The 19124-nt window shown below is 40.2% G+C and overlaps 2 protein-coding genes across 3 annotated transcripts; one reads left to right on the forward strand and one right to left on the reverse strand.

Moving 5' to 3' along the window:
- Nucleotides 1-721: 721 nt before the first annotated feature.
- Nucleotides 722-7496, reverse strand: tacc3 (transforming, acidic coiled-coil containing protein 3). The gene is given in 18 exon segments (XM_018690015.2): nt 722-948; nt 1051-1171; nt 1252-1358; nt 1479-1639; nt 1733-1776; nt 1865-1881; nt 1883-1933; nt 2509-2637; nt 2733-2820; nt 2998-3128; nt 3215-3273; nt 3527-3656; nt 3753-3792; nt 3900-5025; nt 5108-5154; nt 5252-5379; nt 5649-5817; nt 7340-7496. Coding segments are annotated over 17 exon segments (2613 nt in total). The 5' UTR covers nt 5817; nt 7340-7496; the 3' UTR covers nt 722-882.
- A 663-nt stretch (nt 7497-8159) lies between these two features.
- Nucleotides 8160-19019, forward strand: kif15 (kinesin family member 15). Of its 2 annotated transcripts, none has more exons than XM_018690018.2 (35): nt 8160-8312; nt 8576-8606; nt 9024-9210; nt 9381-9457; nt 9581-9618; nt 9711-9808; nt 9907-10086; nt 10244-10453; nt 10550-10675; nt 11122-11244; nt 11346-11499; nt 11645-11736; nt 11837-12046; nt 12306-12483; nt 12576-12717; nt 13188-13329; nt 13430-13597; nt 13690-13818; nt 13941-14046; nt 14190-14355; nt 14449-14599; nt 14696-14781; nt 14889-14967; nt 15056-15142; nt 15240-15344; nt 15469-15591; nt 15750-15896; nt 16009-16104; nt 16259-16423; nt 16638-16738; nt 16845-16911; nt 16996-17033; nt 17164-17296; nt 18157-18288; nt 18393-19019. In XM_018690018.2, exons 1-35 carry the CDS (start codon nt 8294-8296, stop codon nt 18471-18473), a joined length of 4167 nt encoding a protein of 1388 aa, XP_018545534.1. In that variant the 5' UTR covers nt 8160-8293; the 3' UTR covers nt 18474-19019. The 2 variants fall into 2 exon arrangements, with proteins under 2 accessions (XP_018545534.1, XP_018545535.1); XM_018690019.2 differs by having other exon boundaries at nt 11346-11493.
- The last annotated feature ends 105 nt before the right edge of the window (nt 19020-19124 follow it).

Genomic DNA, 19124 nt, shown 5'->3' on the forward strand with positions numbered 1-19124 from the left:
GAAGGTGTAAAAGTCCCTGTGAATAACCTCAGTGGCCGCTACTTGTCCTAAAAAGTAAGTGCCATTGAGGTTCAGGGCCCAGACAGGTCAGCTTTCCTCCTTTGAGCCAGTTGAAGTGTCTGCTGAGGGTGACACAGAGGGCAGCCAGCAGAGGGACAGAAGTTGCCGGGATGAATGACTGAATAGATACTGTACAGACACAAGAGCAGTCTCACAGTCCCTTTTTAGATGAGTGATGGCCCCCGCAAGACTACACCGAACGACCAGCATCTTTCTCCCCCCATTTAAGTGAATCGACCCTCTCCGCCTTGCCCCCCCTGGTCCACACCACCACCTCATTCACCTCCAATCTAGGTAGGATTTCCTTTCAACCATTTAGGAAGTGCATTGTCCTGCTCTGGGAGTGATGTGACAGGACCCTGTGATTGCTCAGGAAAGAAGGGGAGCATTGTATCTGGTGAGCTCTTGTTTTGTTGTAAGCATCGCAGCATGGGGATGAGCTCCGGCTCCAGACAGAGAGGTGAGTGTATTGTGTGTTTAAAGTAGAAATTCTACACAGAACAAAATCTTTTTAGGCTTCAGCCATGTTGCTTCCATATCCACAAGTAATGCTTTACATCTGAGAATTAGACGAAGAGATTCTAAATGATATAACACTGCCCCCTAGTGTTTTTAAAGACTAATCATACAGACATAAAAAGGAAACAGCAATAACCTCAAATTGGAGCAGTCTTAATCAATTATCTTTATTAACGTTTTTTTACAGTATTCTAAGAACATTGACAAAGACAAACAACATACTGAACAAGAAAGAGTTTTAAGTGACATTAACAAAGAAAAACAGACATAAGTACTTAAAACATCCAGTATTTACAACAGAGTTCAACCCTTCTGGACTTTGGTGATAAGTTCATCACAAAGTTTGGTCAGCTCCTCGGCCTCCTTCTCCTGGGGGGAAAAAAAAAAAAAAAAAAAAAGAAATTAAAAGATTAATAAGACAACATTTAGTATTTTATCTTAATGCGCCATCCAATTAAGATGCTCACTCACCTTCTGGTCCAGACTCTTCTCCAGGGACTGCACCTTCAGCTGCTCCCTGCGCAGCTGGGCTTGAAGAGCTGACACCTCGGCCTTGTACTTGGACCGCACCTCAGCAATTTCTGCATTCGCACTGAGGATGAACAATAAATTACAGTCGGACACTGCAAATCTTTCAACTGACTATCAACACAGCAGAGTTAGGTGTCTTACTGGCCAATTTTCTCCTCAGCGTGGGCTTTAAGGGTCTGATAGCGTTGCTCCTCCTTTTTGATCCTTGCCAGGTAGTCCTGAGCACAGCCTTTCAGAGTCTCCTCATTCTGGGGGGAAAAGCACAGAAAACAATTTACAAATCAAACTACTACAGCTTTTGTGAAATCATAAAATATGTCAAGTATTCATGGTCTATAACAGGGAAAGTTTTCTAAATGTTTTCTGACCTTTTTGTAACCCTCAATAACTTCCTTGTACTTCTCCAGCCTCTTGAAAAGCTCAGAGAAAGATCTCTCCATGGCGTTCAGGTCGCCGGATACTTGCTCCTTCTCCAGCAGAGCCTTGTTGAGCGTCGCCTGGGCCTCCTCTCTCTCCTTCTCTTGATCAGCTGTACAACACCAGAAAATCAAAGAGCCTTTTTTAAGGATTGTTGAGGTAATGGTGTGAAGGTGTAACATGTATAGAATGTATGTTAACTTACCCATCATTTTTGCAATCATCAGCTCAAATTCTGCAATTATTTTCCTGTGTAGGAGAGAAACATGTCAGATGTCTTTGAACATTGATATCAAGTTTAACAGACAAAAACAAAACTAGACAAAGCACAGCTCACCTCATTTCTTGACCATCAGTCATGTAGCTTGTTATACTTTGCACTCCATTGTTCCTCTTTTTCCTTTGCCTGTTTGAGAAAATTCCAAAGTATTTAATTATTGTCATTATTTAGCAAAATATGCTTGTTATTAGTAGAACATTTGTTCAACCTATAATCTGTTCGTGCATCACACAGTATTTTTTTTTTTTTTTTTTTTACTTGTGACCATCAGTAACGTGTCTACATTTGCTACTGTATTGCTGTGGGTGCTGTGAACCTCATGTTTAACAAATGGGCCAACATTCTTCTTACATGATGAAAGAACTCCAACTGATACATTTTCACCTGTACTGCTTTAGAAACAAGATTATGCTGACATGTGCAACCCTGCAAGGAGACAGTCATTGATATTTAACCGTTAAACATGTTTCTTTGATATTAGATATTTGTGTATAATCCACACGCACTGTGCTCGCTGTGGCTGAATCAGATTACTCCAGGGATTGTTTGAAATCCCACTGAACTCATGTGGTCAACACGGTTAAGTGTGGTCGTTTGAATCTGTACAAAAGTTCTGTATTAACATACATCCAAACAAAGTGACTTCAAATGGGGGAAAATGCTGTTATTTGTCAGATCATAAAACATTGAGCAGAACGTACTTCTGCCTGGACTTTGGCGATGGCGGCATCCATGTCTTTCTGGCTGTACTTAAGCACTTCAATGATGGCGTCCTCTGTGTTTGCCGGCTGTGGGAAAGGAGGGACGAGGCTCTCGAGGATTGGGGGAGTCTAGATTAGTTACAGTGTAAACAAAACAAGTTAGCAGATGGAGCAAGGAAACACTGAGTATGGAAAACAGTGGTTGTTGTTGAAGAGTGACTTACTGGTGCTGTAGCATCATCAAACAGTTTGAAATCACCCCTCTGTGGTCCATTTGTTGCCTCTTTTTCTGTTATTTGTAGAGTTTCAAGTCTGGATTGGAGAGTGGAAAAAAAAAAAAAAAAAAAAAAAAAAAAAAAAAACACATGTGAAGTGGTCTAAGTGGTTACATTTCAGACAAATCTCATTTTGTTTTACAGGACGTCCAAAGCAGAACAAATTCAGCTCTGACATCCAGTGACAGTAAGTGAAAACAGAAGCAAGTCATACCGTGAATCAAAGGCAGCAGGACGAGGGACGTGGGTCTGAGCAGCCGGGCCTGCAGACTTCTTTGGGCTCTCTCTCAGGAGGGGGTCAAATTTAAGGTACAAGGATTGTTTTCTCAGCGCAGATTCCTTGAACTATTGACAGAAAATTTTACATTTAAATATCTTTGACAAATTGACAAAGAATTTAGCTATTGAACAAACAGGAAGTAAGTACTCACACTGCTGGACCCAAACTGTTCAAGGTAGTCAATTTGTCCATCAAAATCATTGGCCATGACTAGAGACAAAGATCATAGGTTAACATCAAAATTAGATTTTTGTTTAATGATGTTTCACAGAAAATCAATTTCAACCATTGAAAAAAATTAAGCATTTCTTAAAAACAAAAGTAATTTGTTCTACTGACTCATGCCAAACTGAGGGGCGAGTGGGGTGAACCCTTTTTAGGTAAACAACTTCTAAAACTCCAGGTTAAAGCAACAGAAAAGTTCAGACAAAATAGAGTAGAGTTACAGCCAATGCTCACTTACATGTTGTTCCAGGAACAAAATCGTCATTGAATTCTAACATTGGAGCCTGTGACTTCTGCTCAGGTTGACACGGTTCAGAAAGCTCAAAAGGACTCTGTACGGTTTCCTTGTCATGGTCAGCGGTAGCTGTCTGTCATTCCACAATAACAAGATATTAGTTGTGTAACAGTCAGAGTTAAATGGAAAAATGTATTCAGATTATATCATGCTGCCTCACTTCTCTTACCACTTCAGGGTTGGGTTCAGCAGCTGGGACACTCTCCACACTGCAGAGGGCAAAAACCATATGAACTTACAGTGAAATAAAAATATTGCTGTTGGGCAATGTGTCTACTGCAAATAAATACTTGGCACAGTAAAAACTGTGACATACCACGCTGGTGATACAGCTTCCTTCTCCACATGCTTCTCCGTTTGCTCTGGAATGGCAGTTTCCATAAGCATGGCGCTGGTTTTCTTGCTGCACTTCGGAGAGTTGTTTATGCTTGCTTTTGTGCCAAAGGGATTGAAGTTTGGGTCATCAAATTTGTCAAAGTCAAACGTGTAAGAGCCTTTGGGAACTGGAATGTCAGCAACGTCAGTGGCTTCAGGCTTTACTGAAGTTTCCCTTGGTGGTTTGACATCAGACGCCGGCTTTGCTTCTCTAGATTTTGCATCAGGTGGCCTTTTGCCAAATTTCTTGGGTGGCGGTTTCTTTTTAACCTCACTGCCGTCATCGAAATTGAACTCTAGTTTGATTGGACCTTCATTAACTGGAGCAGCAGCTGGCTGGGATTCAGCAGCTGCAGGCTTGACTGTATCAGTGGTCATTGGGATCACTGCAGCAATGGGTTTCACTTCAGGCTGAACAGGCAACTTTTGAGCCACCTCTGGAACATTAACAACCTCTTTGGGTTTATTTTCCTTTATTTGTGGTTCCTCAACAGGTGGATTTTCGTCTGGCAGCTTTCTCCCAAGGACAGGCGAATTCTGGATTTTAGAGCCACCAGTCTGGAAAGGATTAACTGCATCCAGGTCGTCAAAATCAAAGTTATATGAACTTCTCGCTGGCAGTGGGGCATCTTCCTCAAAGCTTCCTGACACTTTGTCTTGATCAACACTTGGAGATGTTTTAGCAGGTTGTTCATCAACAGGCGTGGCGGTGCATGACTCTTGTTCCTCAACTGCTGGGACCTTTGCCACTGTGATCACGCTGCTCTCTGTGGAGCTGATATCAGCAGAGACGTCAACCAGTGAATTCTCCACAGACGGGGTGAATGGAAGTGTCTCATCTAGCGCCGATTCTATCTTGGCGGGCTCCTCCAAGATATTCTCTGGCTTTGTGTCTTGAGACTCAGTTTGATCTGTAGTAGGATTTTCAACAGCAACAGGCCGCGGTGGAGAGAGGACCATCTTATTTGACCCCTGAAATGGATTGATAGTGTCGAGGTTGTCAAAATCCAGCTGATAACCTCCTTTGCTTTGTATTGGCATGTCGTCATCGGGATAAGATGACACTTCTGTGGAAAAAGTCGAGGGGGTTTGCATTCATTTCTCAGGATTCAATTCAAGTAAATTAACTGTATATTTTGGATTAACTACCTTGTTTGAGCTCATCGGGGCAATCAGTGGCCTCTTGTGGCAAAGTACTGCAAAAACAAAACAGGATTTTTTTTTTTTTTACTTAAAATGAACAGTTAATTTGTAGAAGACATGTTTTTGTATGAAATAAGAAATGTTGCTTACTTTGCTTTATCCAAATTTAAGGACTCCATTGCTTTTGTACACTCATCCACACTGGTCATCTTGACAGACTTGGTTGGAGATAGAATCCTTTTAGTCACAGGGTCTCTTCTTGGAGTCTGAAAACAAACCTGCACACAAATGCCTTGGTCAGAATAGTAAATGTTACCTGGATACAAAATTATTTACAGAAAGAATGAAAGCGAAAAAAAAAAAGAATAAACAGAGAAGAAATGTCCACTTATTTCAGTGGAATACACAACAAAAGTAATAGTCAGGCAGATTTTAATATCCCTGTCTATCACTCAGGGTTATCGTTTGTTTCTGAGTGACTGTATAGTGTTTTCAGCCTGGTCTCTCTAGTAGAAGGTGGAGACAACATCTAAAACTGATTCTGTACCTTCATCCCCTTTGGCACAGTCTTGCTGGGCAGGTTCTCTGTCTGACGCAGGATGGAGGGCCTCCCAGTTGGCTGATCCAGGGCAAATATGTCAGCACTTGAGCTGTTGTGCTTTCCTCCAGGGCAGACGACCCCACGATTCTCATCATTCACTTCAACGGAACTCATCCTGTGAAAAGCAGAGGAACAAACTGTAAGTTAGAGGGCTGGGACGACCTGACTACACTACAGAAGGCGTCATCCTGAAAGCTGCACCCAGTTGATAAGACACTTTTGGAGGTGGGGTTTGCTGATGTGTATAAAAATGATGGCACACAAAGTTAACAGCAGAGTCAAGACAAATGTGATTTTTATTGCTATAATTCACAGGGCAGAGAAGTGGAAACATAAAACAAATCTTTATGAAAAACTGAACCAAGACAACTTACAAACAGGCAGCAATGTCTTGTATTAAGATAAGCTGTCAGCCAATATCGCAGAGACATATGGGTATCAGTGCATATGTTGGCTGATGAATATGAAAACATTGCCAAAATGTCTGAGGAAAAAACAGCATTGCCATTGCATAGTTTGTCCACCAGAGAGCACTGGAAAGTTCATCTTTCAACTTTAAAATGTTGACTTCAATACATATCTAAGTCACAATTCTCATCAATGTAATACAATTGCCAGTACAGCATTATGAAATTTAGAAAAGAAATTAAAAAGAAAACTTTCCAAAGACTTGATATATCAGCTTTGGAAAATCTAGTAACCTTCAAGCTCTGTTCCATGTAAGGATCACAGTAAACCATGCAAATAGGGAAAACAAACGGTTCACAGTCATTGTTAATATTATTCATGAACTGTGTTGACATGCCAACGTGTCTGCTGCTTGGTGAAATGACTTCAACTCAGTGAAACCCCTCCAAGCAATCTGGGATAGCTGAGGTGATTTTCAATGGACCTTTCAGTTCTTATTTGCTCCAACTAATGCTGGGCTATAACAGATTTTGATTGTGCTGATGGAAATAAAGAAGTGGTGACCTTGATGCAGGATTTTAGAATTTGATTGACTAGCACGCAAATTTCAGCCATGACAAACTCTAAAATGTTGGTCCCATATAATTCCTTATATTTTGACTGAGAGTTATATGCTGTGGTCATAACGTTTGTATACAAACTTATGAACTGAAGGCCAAGAACAGGCTGATGAATCCCAAGATATCAGCTCACATTACCACACAGGATTTGTGCGCACACAGTTAGTGAAGGACATCTTTGTCTTACTGATGTCATGGGACCAAAGTTACCAACGCTTTCATTCGTCCTTTTGTTCACGCTGCTGATTTCTAACATTAGTTATAGCGCTCAACTCTCTGTGTAATCAGGACAAATGACTCAACGTGGACAGTTAACGTTACTCATAACTTTTCAGCAGTATTAGAAATTACTTGCTCAGTTGGATTTGCTAATGGAAACCTACCGAAGTTCAGCTGGCCATTTGTCATAAAAGCAGTCATCAATTTCGACATCTAGTGTAAGTTAGACTGATATTAATATAAAAAGCCTTAACCATAAATTAACGTTCACAAAAGCTACGTTAGAAAAGCTAACTGTTACGTAGAACTAACGTTACAACCCTGAAAATCAAAACTCTGGATCAGATTTTATGTAAGCTACTACAAACTCGCCCCATATTCACCACCTACCTTGAAATAACAGATGCAGTTAGCAGAAATTATAACGTCTTCTGTCAGACCATTAGACTGCAGCCTGAACTAGAAGGAGCGACGTGCTTTTGAATCCCCCTCGCCTTCTCTGGATGACAACCGTTTGGAATTTAAAAGTCTTTCAACGCACCAATGAAATCGCCGGAAACATTCAAAGCAAATGCGCTTCCTGGTTAAGCAGCCAATCGCGCTGAGGAGCGGATATGACCTATTCTACGGCTGCGCTCAAGGTCCAACTCCAAAGACAAAACAAATAGCAAGACAATCATCGCAGTTACGCAAAACTTTGCAAACAATGATCAAATGAAGCCATGTATATATTGTCTTTAACTGACAGGGTATGTTTTTATAGAGATGAGGGGTTTCATTATTATTATTATTATTATTATTATTATTGTTGTTGTTGTTGTTGTTGTTGTTGTCGTTGGTAAATTTTTATATGTGATATGGAGCACTGTAACATGACAATTTCTTGCGAGGGATTAATAAAGTATTGAATTATTCTGATTGCTGTTTCTGATTCTATCAAAAATATTGGTAAAGTCAAAATGCTGTTGCATGCTTATGGAGTTTGAAAGGATGTGAATTATCAAGGATCGTAGGAAGCAGGGGACAAACAGGACGTAGGTATGGAGGAATAGATTTATTTTGTTATCTTCCAGAGGACACAGACTGACATTAAACTTCAGTATAAACAGCAGCATAAAGCCATGTTGTTACCATTGATAGACCGTATATGGACATTACCCTCTCTGCTCCAGTAGGTGGTATGCAGCCTTCACGTTGGTCATATAAACAAAAGAAGAAGAAGCAGCGCCCGCAGACCTGCCCGCCAATTTTGAAGGATGTAAACAGTGTTGTCCTCCTTAGTGATCGACCTGCTATGAAGAAAGTTAATTTTAGCAAATAACGACGAATATTTCCGTGTCAGCAATGAATTACATCGGAAAAGGTAGCGCACTAGCCTCGACAGGCAAACTTGTTAACGCTAACACTCTTTGGTTTTGGTAACATTCACAAGCTAGTTTACCTGGTTAGCTTACTCTTAATTCTAATACTACTGTCTTTTTACCTAGCCCTTTTGTACACGCAGTTACACGTTTGCTGTCTTAGCCAACGTTAACATACTAGTTATATACAATATGTGGATGCAGGATTAGGTTTACGGGGCTATCATTTAAACAAACGTTAAAAATCGTATAATTTTGTTGACAGGATCTGGCGATTCAACCCAACTTGCTGCCAGGTAATGCATCTTTTTGTTTGATTGTTTCATCCACACACACACACACACACAAACAAACAAAACGACGCGACGTTGCTAACGTTTACGTTAAAGATAATAATGGAAACTATAGTATTATTGGTCCTGACCAGACCGGACCAGAGCTAATACCACAACTGTACAGTAGGCCTCAGTGTGTAGTTGTGTTTTTCCTTCTACGGTGATTGTGAGTTTGACTATTATGTTTACTGTTTTGATCGAGGAGAGAATGTACTATTAATGTGACTACAGTGGAATAATCATTCTCATGTCCTCCAAACTTAATAGGCAGCTGTGGCTTCCTCAAGAAGCAAACAGCTACTTGTTTGGGGATATTAATCATCACCAGTTCAGTTTTTATGTTAATTTAAGTGTTGATGTTATTTTCTGGTGTTACAGTGGTGACAGCGACTCCATCAAAGTTTTTGTCCGAGTGCGACCTCTGACCCAGGGTACTGGGCTGACCACAGATGGAGATCAGAGTCTGTGTCTCACCGTCACCTCACCCAACACCATCCGTCTGCTCTCAAAGCCAGAGCCACGAACCTTCACCTATGATCATGTCGCTGACATGGACACATCTCAGGTTAGGTGCACATGGTTATTATTAATATGCCACCTGCATGGATAAAACTGTCTTGAGTGATTAATAATAACCTGATTTGTCAGTGGGGGATTTAGCCTGTATTGGTTGGTGTGTGTGTGTGTGTGTGTGTGTGTGTGTGTGTGTGATCTTTATCTGTGTTTCTTCAACAGGACGCTGTGTTCTCCAGTGTGGCCAAGAATATTGTTGAGTCTTGCATGAATGGATACAATGGTACTATATTTGCCTAGTAAGTGGTCTTTATGTTGTTTATGTAAAGGATAAAATGGAAAAATATTTTGTTGTATAACCATTTTGCATATATGTGTAACATCATTGATTTCCTTATCATATTCCTCTCTTTCTTCTGCAGTGGACAAACAGGCTCAGGGAAAACGTTCACCATGCTTGGTGAGAATTCAGCATATTATTTACAATTTGCATTACAGTTTCTTTAACACAAAGCCATAGAATAATTGAATTTTTTTCCTTGCTTGATATAGGACCATCTGAGTTGGATAACTTCACAGATGAACTCCGAGGTGTTATTCCTCGAAGTTTTGAGTACTTGTTTTTTCTCATCAACAGAGAGGTGGAAAGGGTGAGTAACATTTAATCTCTGCAAATTGCTTCAAACCAATGGTTAATGTTTCTGTTCTAACAATTTTGTTGATTTGTTTTTCTCTCTCTCCCAAAAAGTCTGGCCAGTCCAAGAGTTTCCTCTGTAAATGTTCATTTATTGAGATATACAATGAACAAATTTATGACCTCCTGGACACAGCCTCAGCCAGCCTGTTCCTCAGGGAGAACATCAAGAAGGGTGTGTTTGTTGAGGGAGCTGTGGAGAAGTTTGTCAACTCAGCTGCTGAAGCTTATCAGGTAGGTATTCTTGGCCTGTTGTAATGAAACAACTTCAAAATCTAAAAGTCATTCTGTGCAGTAAAAAGTGTGTTGTTAACTGAACAATGTAAATGCAGCTGTCATAATAAGAAATGTGTTGCAGAACTAGTCAGAGTTTATGTTTGTAACCACTCAGGTGCTATCTATGGGCTGGCGTAATCGACGAGTGGCCTCCACCTCCATGAACCGTGAGTCTTCTAGATCTCACGCGGTGTTCACCATGACTTTGGAGTCCAAAGAGTCCATCAATGAAGTCGTGAACATCCGAATGTCTCAGCTAAACTTGGTGGATCTGGCAGGATCTGAGAGGCAGAAAGACACGCACACAGAGGGCTCCAGACTCAAGGTGATGCTTCATGCCTGAATGCTCTCACACTGAACGTGCTACATTTCTGATTTTTTATGTTGCTAACAGCTACTGTCTGCTTTGCTTCTCTTTCAGGAGGCCAGCAGCATCAATCGCTCTCTCATGTGCCTTGGTCAGGTGATTATGGCGCTGGTGGACGTGTCCAATGGGAAGAACCGCCACATCTGCTACAGGGATTCCAAACTCACCTTCTTGCTAAGGGTGAGTGTCTGTAGATGCTTGTGCTCTTTAAATGAAGTGTCATGTTGCTGTGAATGTTTGTGTGAGAATTGTACAAGTGAACTTGTGAACTTGTGAAACATTTTGACTCCATTGCAATCCCTACACATAAGGCATGTGTTTTTTCAATGTTGCCCTTATGTCTGCTAAAATCCTTTATCAGTATCATCATCATCATCCTTTTTTTTTTTTTTTTTTGAAAAACATTGTGTAATACACAACCTAATGATTAACTCTTTCAACAAATATTGGTGGTGATGTGATGTGGTTTAAACTGAAACTAGGAGGTGTACATTACACTATACACTGTATCATTCTAATGTTGAATTTTCACTTTCAGTCAGAGACTTCTTTTTGTTTTTGTAGAATATAACAATTCATATTATTACATTCAAACACTAACAATTTTACTATGACTGTTATTTCAGGACTCTCTTGGAGGAAATGCAAAGACTTACATCATAGCTAATGTACACCCTGGTTCAAAGTGTTTTGGAGAAACACTGTCTACCTTGCAGTTTGCCCAGAGAGCAAAGTTGATCAAGAATAAGGTATCTATCACCAAATAAAAATGTATGCTGTACTGTATAATTTTCAGCATTGGAGCACTTTATTATCTCATCGTCATCATGCATTTGTTCTGTTTTGTCAGGCTGTCATCAATGAAGACACACAGGGAAATGTGAGGCAGTTACAGGCTGAAGTGAAGAAGCTCAAGGAGCAGCTTGCACTGGCACTGGTTTCTCAGGCAGGAGACTATGGGAGAGATGTAGCACCAGGTGGACCTGAACTCCCCATGGGTAACAGTATGGCTGTGTTAACTTTACACCCTCAAAGTAACATCCTGTTTAAACCATTTACACATGATCAAAATTACAAACTTATGCTGGGGTGGAGCATAAAGTGGAGTCATTTTTAAGTCATAACTTGTAAAATGGCTTTTCTCAACAGGCCCGTCCACTGGAATTCAACATGATGTCAAATATAAAACAAAGTTTATGGCTGCTGTTCGTCTGTGGAAGAGGCAAGAAGAGGAGAAGAGGGTATGGGAATTGCTTTATTGCACTTGTCATGTGTGGTGATTATGCTGTTGTGAGGAAATAATGTTGATACAACTTACATTTAATGTTTGACTACACTCAGATGCTGCTCGAAAAGGTGTCTCAGCTCGAGGAAGCCTGGACACAAAAAGACAAGTTCATCCATTCCAGCCGAATGATCGTCAGGTTTCGAGAAGACCACATCTCTCGCCTTGAGAAAAAACTGAAGGCGGGACAAAACTTCTGGTCAGACGAGGAGTCTCAGACTCTGATTGACCAGCTGAAAGAAGAGATTAAGATTTTGAGAGATCAGGTAAAAATAATCAAATGCCCTTTGAACACTGTCTGACTCACTGCTGATGACTACATCTGATGACTGTATGTGAATAATCTGTAGATGCAAGGTAGTAAGGAGGACCTATATTTCAGATGCCATGCCACATCCTTTGCAGCTTAAGTTTCTTTGAGCAGCTCTTTTTCTAATAATAGCCATGAAGCCACGCACGTCTCCTTAACCCCAGGATCTACTTTTGTATCTGTTCACTGCCTTTTTTCCATGTACACCCTTTAAGGTTGACCATCACCCAAAGATGACTCGATATGCAGCGGAGAACTTCAGCCTCAGAGAGGAAAACCGGCAGCTTCGTTCTCTTGACTCAGTGGTGAGAGCTGAAGAAGTTGTGGCCCAAGTTTCATCTGAACTTGAAGAGGCATTTCAGAGGGCTATGGAGTCAGAAAGACTCTCAGAGAGTAAGATAATTTTCATGAGAAAACTGAAAAAAGATGAAGGAAATACACCATATTATCTAATTACATTTCAATAATGTCATGTTGCTTTACAGCTCCAGCAGCTTCCTCAACCTCTGTGGCTGCAGATAGTGTCTCAGCAGCTACAATCGAGAAGCTGAAGGCTCAGCTGCTTCAAAAACAGTCCGACCTCACAGGTGCTCTTCAGGCCTTTGAAGAGTACAAAGAAGTAACCAAGTAAGGACATCTAATGAAGAAAATGGAACTCATCCAGAAAAGCTTTGCAGATGTTTAGGAACAAGCTTCCCCAAAAGCAAGAAATACATGCCAAGAACTTTTGCCACCATGAAATCCAGTAATAGTAACACCTTTGTACATGCACATGATACATTTCATGAATACATTTTTTTGTCAATAAAGGCTAAGTCTACAGTAATGCCAAGTGGATATAGGAATTTATAGTTACGTAACTTGAAAAAGCTTATTAATTTCCTGACTTCCATTTGGACTTGTTAATTCGGGAAAACAAATCTTACCAAACAATATTATTGCACAGCTCAGATTTCTAGCCTCAGGAAGAATATCATATTTTTGTCATTCTTGTTTTTGTAATGAAACATGCCACTTTTCATCCAGTATCTTTAAAGGTTTATGAAGTATAATTTGCAGACCTTAATGTGGTTTTTGGATGGTACTTTGTGTTCTAGGAAACAGATGTCTCAGCTGGAGTCTGAGAAAAGATACCTTGACAAGTCCAACAGGCATTTGGAAAACATCTTGGTTGCCACAAACGCTTACAAAAAACAGGAGGTCTCTGAGCTGAACAGAATTCATGTTGAAACTATAAAGGTGAGGGGATGTGGAAATTTGTACTCAGATCCCTGTGTGGCAAACTAACCACATTCAAAACCTGACACTAATTAATTCTCTCAAATATCTATCATACTAGATTCTCACCACGCCGACCAAAGCGTACAATTTGAGGTCCCGTATCGTGCCTCTCTCCAGCCCGGAGCACCTGAACGGGACAGGCAACGGTGCCGATGACATTTGGAACGAACAGCCTCCTTCAGACATGAGTGAGATGGCCTTGACTGAGGAACTGCGCCAAGTGCAGGTAAAGCAATGCAAACTATTCCTCAAATTTGTGCACTATAACACATATGGTAAATACCCCACACTGTCATACTTTATCTGCTGTCTCATCAGGAGCAAGCGAGTCGTGTCCAGACACAGCTGAATGAGGAGGAACTGAAGAACAGCAAGCTGCTGCAGCAAATTGCAAAACTTGAAGAACAGATCACTGTGATATCACAAGAGTCTGACCGCAAGGATGAGGTAGATCATCTCCTTGTGTTCCTTATTTACAGTTTTATCTTGTTTAAATTTAATCTTATGTAAAAACAATTTGGAAAAACATGATGCCTCTCCTAACTGTTTTTTTTTTTAATGTTATGCAGCAACTTTCCACTGAGAGAGCAAACAGGAACAGAGATCAGCTCAACCTTCAAGGAACTATCAGTGAGCTGCAGCAGAGCCTTCAGTCTGAACAGCAGGCTGCAGATGGTGAGGTTCTGATGTTTGACCTGTGCTGTAATCACCTGTTTGCTTGCCTGGACTTTTGCTGGGGTTCAACTTGGGTGTTTTTGTCACATGGAGGTACGGACGAGAGTGCAAAGGTGACAACTCTTTACTAACTGACCTTTCAGTTCTGAGGAGTGAGATCCGTGACCTACGCCTGGTGCTGCAGTCGTCCGATAAGGAGCTGGCTGCTGTGAAGAACGACTTAAGAGACGGCCAGAGCGAGCAGCAGAGAGAGATGAGCCAACTCTCCAACAGTCTGATCAGCACACAGCTCCAACTCGACAAAGTCCAGTAAGCACAAGTGAAATACTATATACTCTGTAATGTGACTGTTCTTCATCTAATGTGTTTTATGTGCCCACACCTGCCGTGCCTTCATTCCAGACTGGAGTGGGAACAGCTTCTGGAGCAGCATCGGACACTGCAGGATTCATTTGACCAGCTGCAAGCTGAAGCTAAGTTTGAGGCTGATCAGGCAAGACAGCAGCTGCAGGACAGGCAGCAGGAGATTGATGAACTGAAAGCACAGCTCACGGTTCGTGAACTCATAAACTCCAGCCTGGCCTTTTTTAACCCCAAAATGTAGACTTTGATGTCTTAACTGTCCATATGTTTTTGTCCTCTGCTGTAGGAATTGAATAATTCTCTGCGAAATGAACAAGAGCACACAAGCACCCTGATCTCACAGTTAAGAGAAAACAAAGAGAGTACATCAAAGTGAGTTTTGCAGTCTGTCTGTTGGGAATTTTGTCTTTTTATGATTGGTTTACATCATTTAAAAGAATTCTTACATTAACATGAGTGAACTTGGTGTTTGCCTTCAGAGAACTCATTGAAACTGTGGAGCAGAATACACAGCTCAGGAAACAAGTGTCAGACTTGACAGCGCAAAATCAACAACAGGTCAGTTTGAAGAACAGTATGCATGTATGAAAATGGTAGCAGTAATTGTAGCTTAGTAGCTGAACCTGTGGTCTCTTTTTGTTTGAAGGCGTCCAAACTTGTCAACCTTGAGCAAAATCTAACCTCTACCAGTGAGATCATAAAAGGCTTGGAGCAGAAGATTGAACAGGATAAAGTAAGTCTGAGTGTATAATTCTCTCCCATTTCTTATTTTCTTAATGTCAGTAGGTCTACAGTCTGCTTCCCTCCTGAACGTCTCTTGTGTTTTACAGGATGTTGTTGTAGATCTGATTAACCAAACCAGAGACCTCCGCAGTGAGCTGATCCAGAAGGACCAGACCATTACCCACCTTTCTGGAGATGTCAAAGACCTCACAGTACTTTACTCTTCCTCCTTTTTCACCCTTGTCTTAAATAACTTCATATCAACTTGAATAACATAAAGTATGCATAATGTTTGAGTCAGAGAATGTCTTTTATGATAACGTCTCTCTTTTCTAGGCCAAGTACAATGCTGCCTGCCTTGAAAGGGAGGATATCAGGGAGCAAAACTCTAAGATGCAGACAGAAATCTGTGACCTGAAAGAAAACTTAGACAAGAGTGTGGCGTCCAACAAAATAGAGGTGAGTTTGGTTCTAATAAACACTTCTGTTCACACATTTTAGTTTGGAATTTTGTAGATTAGAAGTGATTAATGTTAGGACTCTTTCACTTTGTATGTAGAAAAATGTACGTTAAATAATAAAGCTACAATAAACATAATGTGTTTGTTTGCCCTCAGGTCGAGGTGTTGCAGGAGGAGATGGCCTATGCCACTGAGGAGGTTGAGAGACTCACTAAGGTCTTAGATGAGCAGAACAGCCTCCTCCAGGCATCTCAAGAACAAGCAGCGCAGAAGGACGTCATGATACAGAGTCTGCAGCAGAAGGTGAGGTTTAATTACCTCAACACAGAGCAAACGCTCCAGTTAATCAGTGAGGTACAAAGAAGTCATAAGGATAATATAATGACTAATGAAAGAAATTCTCCTTTTGTAACAGGTGCAACAGCAGCAAGAAGCTGTTGAGAAAACTCTCAGAAATGGAAATTTCAAACCCCTCGTTGAGCCAACTGTCACACCTAAATCATTACCTCGGGTAAAACCTGTTTATGGTTTGGTTATTCTTTAAATATGCCTTCACAAATGGAGCATGTACGGTTTATTTAGTTTAATTCTTTTCCATTTACAGTCAAAATTGCAACATGTGCTGATGTTTGTTTTTGACCAGTTTGTTTTCTCTGTTTTCCAAGACTCCTCATACTCCAGGAAGCTTCAGCAGGGATCTGAGCCAGGTGCTAGAGAACCAGGAGAGGGAGCTGGAGAATCGACGCTCCTCCATGATGACCATGGAGATTCTTCTAGCAGAGCTGAATGCTGAGAGGGCTGCCAAGAATGAGGAGATCCAAAGGCTTAAGGTACTGTGTATTTTAGTGAAAAAAATAATTTGATTACACAATAACCATTGAAAATTACATGGAAATGTTGAAGCAGAACTAAGTCCAGTCTAGTGCCTTTGTTTTCTACTTTAGGCCTGGATTTCTTTTAAAGTGCAATTACATGAGTTTTAATGGTCATACAATCTGTGAATTCCATCAATAATGATTCATAATCTGAATTACTTGTCCTCAGGCGCAGCTCACTGACAAAGAGATGGTCCGATTGGAAATCCAGGGTTTGCTTGATAAGTTTTATACCCAACAGAGCCAGCTGACACTGAATGGAAACAAAGGGTTGAGTTGATTTCTCCAGTTCTTCAATCATCCACTGCCATAGAATGAATCAGATCACTTGTTGATGGCATAAGGAAAATTAATGATGTTCTCCTGTGATTTTCAGTGAGGAGTTGAATGATGCCATTAAACAGTCCATTCTTAAAGAGCTGCAGGAGGAGAGAGCAGAGAAGGTTTGTATCTGTCCTTCTGCTGGTTTTATTTTTTCTCTGAATTAATAATTTATCTAATACATGTTTTTTGTCATCGATTAACAGAACAAAATACTACAGACCCTGACTAATACTCAAAAAAGGTAAGAACCTGCGTGGAGAGGTTTATTTCCGTAAATCAATTAATATCTTGTTACTGCGTGTTATTTCTTCTCGTCCTTCATTAAATCATAATGTTTGATATCCATCTTTTCTTTTTGTGCTGTGGATCAGACTGCAGGCACAGGAGTCCATGTTGGCCCAGTCTCAGACCTGCGTTCAGGAGCTGACCACTGAGCTGAGGGACCGCTGTTTAGAGCTGAGAGAGCTGAGCCAGAGGAGACAGGAAGAGGAGAAACTACTCCAGGTAAGAGTTGGAGTAGACTTCACTCTTTCACCAAAGAAAGGATTATGGGGTGATTTAGCTTCCATGTATGAAACAGTAAAATCTACAGAAACTAATGCTAATAATGTTTTTGCTCCATTTGTGGCAGAGTACAAGGATGACAAGATGAACTGTGTGTCCAGCATTTTAATCCTGAGCAAAATATTTCTAAAACAAGCTGGAATAATGTGCGACTTCAGACAACCTGCAGAAATAGTGCATAGTCATGATCCCCAGAGGAAGATTCCTAATAGGTTCAAGTTGCCCAGTGGCTTGATGTTGGTCAGCGACATTTTAATGTGAAAGTCAGCCGCATACCAACAATAATAATCTTTACTGTTTGAAGACAATGACTTCAGTCTTTCAGGGTGAGCGGGCTTACTTTATTTTCACACAGTTCAACCTATAATAGTGAAAGACTTGCATTGACAGATGGGTTCAGAAGAGGAAGACAGTCAAAATTTGTATATAATGTCCACAATGCAAAACAATTCAGTCCGGTGTAATCACAAACATCATAATAATAAATAAATAAACAATAAAACAAGATAAATACCAAAAGCAGGTAAAAGAAAACCTAAAAGAGGGAATTTAAAATGAGAGTAAAGATTAAAAAAAGAACAAACATAAGGTTATCTTGTACTGTAAAGGAGAGATTTTTTAGTTGAGTCATGTAACAAAGAGAGAGGAAACTATATTTAATGGTACTTTGAATGTCAGTTTTTGCAGAGTGACATTAAAATTCAAAATTACTGGGCTCAACGACACAAAGGTTTCCCTGCAATGGCCAAACTAAGAGATAATGATTAACTGACTTTACTAATATATTTTCTTTCTTACAGGAGAACGAGGTTCTCCGTAAGCAGAACATTAAGCTGTCAGAGGAGAATGGAAAACTTGTGGGACACAAGAATCACAAACAGAGGATTGAATATCTGGTGAAGCTGAAAAAGGACAACACCAAACTTCAAGAGGTAACTAACATTTCCACCATCATTAAAGGATGTTTCTCTTTGGTCATGTGAATACCGTTAACACATCACTACAATCAACTTTGTGCATTTCTTTTGTTTTAAAGGAAAATGAAAAGCTCCGAACAGAGATTAGCTTAATGCGAGACAACAATGGATGTCCACCGCTGGAGATCCCTGAATTTTAAGTGTTTGAATGGGGGTGAACTTACATCTTTCCTGGTCTTTTTTTTTTTTTTTTTTTAACTTAAATGACTTGGTCTTTTAATGGTTTTAAGTAAAAAGACATTGTGATTCATGATTTCTGTTTATATTATTAAACCTTTTACAAATTTTAACTGGAGGAAAACTCCAGTTTCATTTGATCTACTGTTGCAGTAGCATGGACAGACCAGCTGTGACAAAACTACCATTAGTCCAGCTCCATCTTTTCTTGGTCTTGTCAGGTTGCCTTGGATGTACGGTTGTACCACCCAGTCGTGATGCTGAATAACATCTTAATGTGAAAACTGAACATTTCTCATTGTTCATCATTTTTTGGTGCTTATTTCTAATGCTGTGATTGTGACTGTTATTTGGGCAGAGCTGTATGTATCCATGGTGTTATCTTTGTTTGTTGTTTGTTGTGTTTTTCTCATCGTACTGAGGTGTATAGCCAGTGTCTTTTTATAATTTTTTTTTAATGAACTTTTTTTCTTTTTACATACTGTAATTAAAAATATTTTTAACTACCAGGAGTATGCTTTAATTTCTGGCTTCATATTTTGCAGAATTTCTTCTTGAACAGTTCAAGTAAAAATGTAAAATACTGTTTATCATTGATTCATCTGCAGATTAAT

The sequence above is a fragment of the Lates calcarifer genome, linkage group LG19 (assembly GCF_001640805.2).
Source record: "Lates calcarifer isolate ASB-BC8 linkage group LG19, TLL_Latcal_v3, whole genome shotgun sequence".
Taxonomy (NCBI): domain Eukaryota; kingdom Metazoa; phylum Chordata; class Actinopteri; family Centropomidae; genus Lates; species Lates calcarifer.

Coding starts and splice junctions, on each gene's coding strand:
- kif15 (XM_018690018.2), top strand. Junction 14,356..14,448: donor CTCCAACTCGACAAAGTCCA/GTAAGCACAAGT, acceptor CCTTCATTCCAG/ACTGGAGTGGGAACAGCTTC. Junction 15,897..16,008: donor TACAGAGTCTGCAGCAGAAG/GTGAGGTTTAAT, acceptor CTTTTGTAACAG/GTGCAACAGCAGCAAGAAGC.